We start from the raw sequence: 10,126 nt of genomic DNA, 5'->3' as shown, positions 1-10,126 counted from the left end.
TAAGTGTATCTGAATCAAAAATATTTTTTTTTTTTTACAAAGCAAATCTGAAATAAATACATACTGTATAGGCCAATAGGAGGGCCTGGTTCCCCATGCATAGACTGTTTTAGACTTTACAAATAACAAATAACATTGAAAATAAAATATTTCTGTTATTTACTGTATATATACATACAGTAAACTTCCCATTGTTTAATAAATTGTGCACTCTTAGAAAAAATGGCTCATTGAACAATGAATTCTTCCGAAAAAGAAACACAGTTGTAGGTTCTACAGAGAACTTTTAATGCTTCTCCAGAGGAACAACAGAAGAGTGTATTTATTTGGCCAGTTGGATATGTACAGCCTAATTCTAGGAGACAATTAAACACTAGGTATTCATTATTAATTACCTGGGAGATTTGCGCTTTAATCATATTATGTGAGATCTTTGGAAGGTTCTGTGGCCATGTGTGTTATTGCACTTCAGTAATAAGATAAACTCAACCGTGTACGACTGTCCATCATCTTTCATTCCGTGAATTTAGACAAGTCCTGTTAGCTGGGACCTCAGAAGACTGACTGAGTGAGTGAAATTACCGAGTGGGTAGCTCATTGAGCTCGTAAAGCCCACGATTGGAGGCGACACTTGCGGCATATTGAGCCCCAACGTGGCGCTCTCATGATACAGAATGGGGACGCGCACGATGCGCCGAGATGAGTGCGAAACGCTGGTAGCCTCCAGTTCTGCAGCCAGCTGTCTCTTCCACTTATTCCGCCGGTTCTGAAACCAGATTTTCACCTGTGTCTCGGTGAGATGTAGAGACGCGGCGAGGCCTGCGCGCTCCGAGCTGCTCAGGTACCGTTTCACGTCAAATGTGGACTCCAGTTGGAACACCTGGCTTCTGCTGAACACGGTCCGAGTTTTCTTCTTCCTCACTAAGCCGGAATCGGTGGTGTCAGGATGCGCGCCCTCATCTGAGAGCCCTCGCGCTTCATCCGCGATGCTGCTGTCAGCCGATTCGCCCGCGCGGTCTGGGCCTGGTGTGTCAGACACGACCGGGGAGTCCCTGTCCCTGTCGCTGGACACGGAGTCGATGTGTTCGTATGAACTACGGATTCCCCCTTTCGGACCTTAACAATAAATAACGTGTGTTATTATAAGAAAGAAGAGGAGCCACTTAACCTAATAATTAATTGAACCGCTGCACAAGCATTAATTCTCCTTTGTTTTACTGTTTCTCTGCCTTTAGCATGTTAACACCTTCCGTTAGGGTCAAAATGAAATACATGTCTTTTGAACATGTATCTCTTGGTTTGACTTTTTTTCTCTATTCAACATGAAAAAAATGACAAATATATTTTTGGTACATATGCTATACCCTTTCACTGTTTATATTACATTATTATTATTATTATTATTATTATTATTATTATTATTATTATTATTATATTTATTTTTTATATTCGACCTAATCTGGACAGGCTACAATAACTGATGAAATAACACTTAAATCCAACTGCATTCTACGAAACATAACAGGTGAATTCTCCTCATGCACCTTTACCTCCATGCCTTATTTGCACTCATACCTGGTGTCTTTAGTGTTTCCCAAAATATAAGCTAGATGCATGCACAATTCACCATTTCACATATAAATTTCTAATTCAGCTGCCCAAAAGTAACAATGCATCCACTGCTGAAGTTTAACTGGTTCGGGAATGCTCATCTCCAGTTTTAGCTGACACACGCATACTTATTGGTTTTACGCAGTGAGGCATAACGATAATGTGAACGCGCCAAGAGCGTAATTGGCTCCGGGGCCTCAGAGCAAACGTCTACACAGCAAAAATGCTTAATAAAAAAAAGTTGAACCTTGAAAGTGCTAAATGAAATCAAGCAGAGATTGATTTAACACTTAGTGACCGTTTGAGTCTATTAGGTCAAGCCTAATGTTATGCGAAGTCATTGGTATAATAGTGTTAGTTAATGCAAACTTGCAGGATTTATTCTGGCAGAGTATAACACACATTTACATTATATCTACAGATATATAATTTACACTGCACTCCACAAGCTGACTGTACACAAGCATTTTGCTTTCTGAATGAGGTTCAATGTGACAAAATAATAAACAGTGCAACGTGATATAACTCCCTGATATTTGAGCTGCAGTGATTTTGGAAAAACACAAACAATGTCACTGATTCTCATGACCAGCCTATAGTGTAGGTGAAAACAACACTTTACAGTGTTTTGCCTTTTGTTTACTCACTCTCAGATCTCTCTAGAGCTCCGAGATTCAGGGAGTCCCTCCTGTACCAGAGCGAGGGAGGTGAGCCTTTCCGACATATTTCCATATTGGAGTGTGTGTTGGACTCTTCATGACACACTTCCTGGTCGTGTACTGTCGTGTGTGTCGTCTCTCTGTGTCCCTCGCCATCTAGGATGTGTTTGACAGGACAAACAGGAGGTTCGCTTCGATCTGAGCCAAGCAAGTTCTCGATAAAAAACGCAGATCCTCTCAATGGCGCCGACGTGTGATTCTCCGCGAGTTTGTCAGGCATCTTATTTTGTTCTTTGTGTAAAATCCACCGGTATCCCAAGTTCATAGGTGTGTGTGTGTGTGTGTGTGTGTGTGTGTGTGTGTGTGTGTGTGTGTGTGTGTGTGTGTGTGTGTGTGTGCTACACAAAAAACAACGAAGCCGTTTCCTTACGATTTACCCGTTGGACCATGTCTTAGTGAGATTAAGTCCTGGCAGAGAGAAATACCAAACCGAAAACGTGCAGATTTTGAACGATCACACTGATAAATTAGACGCGTTAAGTAAGAAGGCTATAACTGTCGGTAAAATCCCTCCTGTGTGGCTGATAGCGCCTGGGGGTCGGAGGATCGCCGTCGGTGAGCGCTTTATCTGGGTCAATTAGGAACAAATCAAAAATACTTCCATAGACAGTAACCGAGGCTGCGCATGGAGCAGGATTCTGACTGCCTATTGGCTGACTGGGTTGTGACGCCATAAACGCGTTTCACCGAAAAGGAACTCCGACGTTAAACTCAAATAAACTGGACATATATGTGCAAGTCGTTTAATGAAAACTTTTTTGTTTGTTTGTTTCAATAAACATTGAGATATCTTCTTTATCATCATCATCATCATCATCATCATCATCATCATCATCATCATCATCATCATCATCATCACCTTCTTCTTCTTCTTCTTCTTCTTCTTCTTCTTCTTCTTCTTCTTCTTCTTCTTCTTCTTCTTTTATAATTAATGATATAATTTATTACCACACATTCATTACATGCTCTTTAAATCTCCAGTCTTTTTACTTCAGGTCACTGACCCGTTACATTGCGTTTTCTCAAGCTTTTAATGAACTGAAAGGGTTTCGGATTAAATAAAGGTGAACTGATGGGAATCCCGGATTTCTTCTCGGGTCTTGGTAATTGATTGAATAAGACATATTACTAAGATTATTCCTTATTTAATGTCATGTGACATCTTGCTTCTGACAGTAAACAAAGCTATAAAATGATCAGCTGTAGTTTGTCTAATTTTAAAATTTGTGGCTTAAAGAAATCTTGTTACAGCACAAAAAAGTGCAAAAGCCTGGATTTAGGTCTAATACATAATATATAACTGATTTTCTGTAAGTTTTTCGTCAGTATGAATAGGAAACAAGTTCATCCACGAACTTTGCCAGCTAAATTGTTTTTTTCTAGTCGTACATTATACACTGCAAAGAGAAAATGCACTAATTAAATAAGGAAGGAAATAAATATGATATGTAAACAAAGAAAAAAGGATTCCTGCTTGAAGCATGTTTGCCAAATTGAAATAAACAATTTTTTAAAGTTTGCTTTTAATTATCAGATTAGTTTATATGATTAAAGTAGTTTATCAGCAACTAAACTAAAAATTGTACTTATTTACTTATCTAATTTATTAAAAAAGATATATACATAACAATTTTACTGAAATTATATACAATCCTCAACTAATTTTTTTTTATAAAACATTTAACAACCTTAATATTTCTAGTATTTATAGTGTTAAATTGTTTTAATGCTTTAAGAAATATCAAATTAAATTAAAAATGAATTAATAAAAATGTCCCTTTATAAAAATCTGAAACATTTAAATCTGCAATTTTACTTATAAGGCGACGCTCGTTTAAATAAATCTAATTGGACTATGTGTTATAATCAGACACCGTGAGTCTGCTACTCATCACTTAGTGAAATATATTAAGTCCTAGATTAAATTATATAGCAGTAAAAACGTCTGTAAAAGCTCTTTTGAATCTTTTGTAAATTCTTTAAAATGTAATTCGTTATTTTACGCTTTCTGTGTGTTGATATCCGTCTGTCTGTCTGTCTGTCTGTCTGTCTGTCTGTCTGTCTGTCTGTCTGTCTGTCTGTCTATCTATCTATCTATCTATCTATCTATCTATCTATCTATCTATCTATCTATCTATCTCTTTATTTATATACTTTTTATTAACTTTTTTTAATCTAAGCTGTAGTAATTAACAACACCGACAACTTTTCCTAGCATTTTAAGACCACTTCTCTATGTCACCCCATACAACGTGTCGTCTGTTATTAACTATAATTAATTTTAATACTAAGAAGATCCATTATGTACAATATAGTAAAGTATAACAAAAATAATCTGAATATTAAAAAATATAACAAAATAGGCAAGCATGATTTAAATCACTTTCAAATCATCGATTCAGTCCATGTACCACCCTGTTTCAGTACTCATCATAATCATTGAACAATCCTAAATGTTTTTAAAATAAAATGATCTGAATGTGATAATTGTTGCTATATTTTATTGAGATATTGTTCATGGTATGCTGTTTGATGAGGCTTGATGACAGCCTCAGTCTTTAGCTTGGTGTTGCGCATCCTAAACAGATTTAGACTCTAGTCTCTAGCACCATGTTATGCTCACTGTGTGAATGTTTCATGTTGACCTTTCATTTGCTCTTTGCCTGATGAAGTTAGATTTCATGTGTGAATGGTTTAGCTCTTGAAATGACACAGACCAGACCTCAGAGGTTTCCACACATGGCTAAGTGGATTACATCCATTCTTTTCTCACACTCATATGTGCATGTGTGCATGTGTGTGTGTGTGTGTGTGTGTGTGTGTGTGTGTGTGTGTGTGTGTGTGTGTGTGTGTGTGTGTGTGTGTGTGTTTACGAGAGATGAATTAACTTTTGTATCGGAGTGTACAGTGTATTTTGTTAAAAATACTCTCTTTTCTGACCTTTGGACGCGATGGCAGACATTATGTAGGCCTACTGATTGTTATCCACACTGCGTGGCATTATAATACTGTTGTTCAGCATCTCTCTCTCTCTCTCTCTCTCTCTCTCTCTCTCTCTCTCTCTCTCTCTCTCTCTCTCTCTCTCTCTCTCTCTCTCTCTCCTCTTTTCTCCTCATGTATTCCTATTTTCTTCAGCTGAATAGAATACATTTATAGTCATTTGTCATGACAATTAGTAGTTTTCAAACTTTTCAGAAATTGAAAATATGATATTAGATACACTACTCCATCTGTTGGCGAAAATAGTATACTGCAGGTAATTACGAAACCCATTTGTAGTTTATATCTTTGTCTATTAGTACAGTTTTAACACACACACACACACACACACACACACACACACACACACACACACACACACACACACACACACACACACACACACACACACACACCAAAACAAACAAAAATCATGTACAAGAGAATACCTTTGGGTTGAACTGGAACGTTGGCTGGACCCCAGACCTCCTCATTCAACATCACCGCCTGAGCTCACTAATTATCTTGTGGCTGAATGATCACAAATCCCCACAGTCCCAACATCTATTGCAAAACCTACCCAGAAGAGTAAATTATTATATCAATGGAGAAACTCTGGAATGGGATGTAAAACAATCCCACATGAATATGATGATTAGTTGTCCGCATACCTTTGGCCACCTTTTCTTAATAGAACTAGCTAACATACTTGCACAGAGTTTGCAATGCAAGTAAGAAAAGAGTTTTAAATATGGCCTAATGTGTGTCAGTTGCCCATAACATGTGGCTAAAATGTGGCCAAAAGCTCTTAAACACTTGGTTTAAGGTTGGCGCCGTATGGAATTTGCCCCCGTATAAAACCTAAAATTAATAAAATGTGCAGTGTGCAGTTTCTGTACTTTTTTTGGCCAGAGGAAAAATGTCCCATTGAGCTGCACTTATGCTCTGATCCGCAATAGCATATCTTCAGAAGAGTAAACTGGTTTTCTACATTATTGTCATCATTTTTTGTTACCAGTAAAAAATACTGAGAATAATGAGTGAGTTCTGCTTGATTGTATCGTTTTGCCCATATCTCTGTGAGCAAGAGGGATTTATTTATTAAAAAACAAATATATATATATATGTATATGTGTATTTTTTTATATATATGTATATATGTATATGTGTATATATATGTATTTTTTTAATATACATTTGTAATGTATATTTGTAGTATCTTGGTCTACTTAACATTGGCTCCCACTTTGACCCAGTGGTTTTATTCAATGCAATTTTCAAAAGTACTTACACAATAGAATTTAAACACACTACCGTTTTAATAGCCCTGCTTTTACCCACTGTGAACTGTGCTGACCTGATAAGTCCAGACATCTGCTCAGGCTGTTTAGAGCTGCATTCAGTCACTGTGGAAATCATTGGTGAAAATATTAGTTGTGCTGCCAAACCCCAGACTGTCAGTGTGTGGTTCTTCACATTCACCAAATACCGGTCATACAGAAGAGTACCGCGATCCAGTTTCATTTTCAATTATACCTACAATTTCAGGTCAGTTCTATTTAATTATACCTCATTTTCAAAGTCTGTAAAACTCAAACATCTGAGGATCAAATGTTTAGTGTTCCTAAGAAATAAACTTCACAAAAGGAAAAACTTATAATACTATTACAACAACAACAACAACAACAACAACAACAACAACAACAACAACAATAATAATAATAATAATAATAATAATAATAATAATAATAATTTATTTATATGTTTGTTTAGTTATTTATTTATTATTTTTGTTTAATAATTAAAAAATACTTTTTTTTTTTTTTTTAGAAATTTGTTGTCAGGTAGTGTTCTAGGAACTAAGCTTAATCTTAAATCACTGTCTGTGTTAAATTTGACCATAAGTAACAAAACTGCATGCAAAAGTAAAATAATACATACAGAGCATTCACAGTACATACGTTATATCCATTCGCCATATATCCATATGGCGAATATAGTCGACTCTTGCAAATTAACAGTTACTAACAATTTCAATATAATTTATGATGATGATGATGATGATGATGATGATGATGATAACAATAATGATAACATTATTATTATTATTATTATTATTATTATTATTATTATTATTATTATTATTATTATTATTATTATTATTATTATTAATGCTCACTATTATCTGCTCACATAAAATGCCTGGAAAGACAGGACTATTAGTTTTTTTATTCCAGATTTTCAAGACTCCAAATTTATTTATGCACATTACCTTTTAATTTATTAACAATACTACTATATATCAAATTAACTGAAAATGAAGCCCTTGAACTTAAATTTTAGACACAGTATACACACAAAAATACAGATATATAAATATTACTACTTATTATTATTACTAACTAGGAGCCAAGAACAAAACCATTCAAGTTCGCATACAAAAATACACCCATATTTATGTGCTATTAATAAGCTGATCCATTTATTTCCTCGCATAATTGTCCCTAATTTCCCCCATGACTTAATATTTACTTTACTGCTACTTTTATATGACTTTTAAATGTGAAACTTAAATGTAAAATGATCACATGTGTAGAAATGTATTTGAAACGTATGTAATATAATTAATTCTATCAGGCCTGTATTATTTTCTGTAAATAATTAATTCTCTTTTGTTTTTCTGAGTGAAAAGAAAAAAAATGCTATTATGTTTTAATCAATGAAATAAACATTTTGTAGAAGTTCTATGTTCATACAGATGTACTTTATTTATACATGCAGTAGATTTCAGATTGAATTAAACATTCAGATTTAGATTCCCATCATCCACTGTTTACTTGTTCCACACCTCTGTTTTTCCACTAGATTAATTTTAATGGCATAAATATAAGGCACTGAGACGCCTTGGTAACAACAGATTGTAGAACTTTAATCCAAGACTTAATCCAGAGTTGAACTGCTTTATCAGCTGGAGGTTTTTCATTAAGCGAGTTAGTTTGTTTAACCTCTTCACGCTACATTGACCTCTGTCAGCCTCGACTCATCACCACAAAGACCTGAACATTTTTAACAGCCTTCAACCAAACTGCATCCTGCAAAGTGCAAAACTCCCGACCCTGACATAACAAGTACAAGATATAAAGACATTAAAAACACATGTAGGCTTGAAGAGCTTCATACCTGTAGCAAAATGTTAAAGATTTATTAATAAAACATACCTACAAACACAAATAATAGATTTACATTTCCATATAATTGAAGATAATATTTTGAACTTTCTTTTCTTAATTCAAACATCGGATTGGAGTGGCTTTAAATCCCAAGAAAATATCACATATATTTCTGCCTGTGTATTCTACCTAATACACATAATTCAACCTAAAACATGCTTGTGCGTGTATTTATGCTTTTGCTCGTACGGTATGTGTGAGAAAGTGGGAGAGATCCGAGGAACTCCAGCATTCTTTTCCAGCTCATGCCATTACAGTACTGTATATCCCTAATGATTTCACTATTTCTCAGAGTCTCAGTGAAACACCAGTAATGTGCTTAAAGCCTTTTTTTTTAATCGCATCAGTCACTGCTCTAATTGATATGCCGATCTATAGTTTTGATCACCCTGCACAACATAACTTGCACAACATAATCTTAATTATGCACACTTATAAAGAAAGGAGTGTTTTATTGGTAGACTGCATTATTGGTGGTTTGTGTATTAATTACCACTTGTTTAAGTATGCCATTCTGTGGTTGGTGACAGGAAAAAAAGATAAAAATTGACCTTGATCACGAGTTTTTAGCACCTGAGCTGCACAGAGTGAGTTTAACGTGATCCTCAACTTGTGGCTACGTAGGGAGATGATGTTCTTTACGCTCTACCGAGCTGTTGTCAGAAGAAGCAACTGCATGAGAAAAAGGGTGAAGGAGAGGGAGAGAGAGAGAGAGAGAGAGAGTAAGGACACTGGGAGAGTGTATTGTGGTGGATGTCTTAAAAGCAAACTGGCTTCAAGGTTAAAGCTACAACTGTCTTTGGAATGTGTAATATTCTGACACCACCACATTTCCTAAAAAATAATAAACATGTATTGTTCATATTGACAGGAGATTTTCAAATTCAAATAAAATTTATTTGTATGGAGTTTTTCCCATTGTCTCAAAGTAGCTTTTCAGAAGTATGGAAACAGAAGAGAGACAGAAAAAAAAAGTATATATATATATATATAATCTTAATACAAATTCACTGTAGAGTATCGAAAATCACTATGAATTGAAACCGTTTTGGATTGTTACATGGCCATGCAAGTTTTCATTTTTATATAAGTAACAAGTCATAAAAAACGCTAACACACAAGCATTACAGCACTGTCAACTAACTGATCTTTCACTGTGTGCATGTGATCCACATAATTCTACTACTGTGTTATTCACTGCTTAAACCTTGTTTGATGTTTAGCTCTGACAATTGTGCTGGTGTGATTCACATCACGGGTTTATATTAACACATTTTTTTAAATACAATTATCTTTTCTATAGTAACTCAATAGATACAGGATAAAGGATCAGTTTGTAAATTGGAGAGTTGACATAACCTAAGACTAAAAACAGATTATTATAAAATGTTATTTAACAAATAAAGACTTCTAGATATAATCACAGAGGACTTTTGCACTATCTGCTGTCTTTCTAATATGACAAGCGGATATTTCTAATGAAAAAATGTAAAAAAAAAAAAAAAAAAAGGTGAAGGAATGATTCAAGTCATCCATAATATTAAGTGATTAAAATGCACAATGTGTTGCTAATTAATACATTAAGGT

General features: G+C 34.9%; 1 protein-coding gene across 1 annotated transcript; it reads right to left on the bottom strand.

Moving 5' to 3' along the window:
* On the bottom strand, window positions 1-2,918 carry hmx1 (H6 family homeobox 1). Its single transcript, XM_027145788.2, has 2 exons — window positions 2,259-2,918; window positions 1-1,116 (listed from the first exon to the last, which is right to left on the bottom strand). The coding sequence occupies exons 1-2, from the start codon at window positions 2,593-2,595 to the stop codon at window positions 527-529; spliced, it is 927 nt and encodes a 308-aa protein (XP_027001589.1). The 5' UTR covers window positions 2,596-2,918; the 3' UTR covers window positions 1-526.
* Window positions 2,919-10,126: the final 7,208 nt, after the last annotated feature.

The sequence above is a fragment of the Tachysurus fulvidraco genome, chromosome 4 (assembly GCF_022655615.1).
Source record: "Tachysurus fulvidraco isolate hzauxx_2018 chromosome 4, HZAU_PFXX_2.0, whole genome shotgun sequence".
In the NCBI taxonomy this organism is placed as follows: domain Eukaryota; kingdom Metazoa; phylum Chordata; class Actinopteri; order Siluriformes; family Bagridae; genus Tachysurus; species Tachysurus fulvidraco.
Note: the sequence above shows the minus strand (reverse complement) of the source record. Positions and strands in the feature narration are given on the sequence as shown.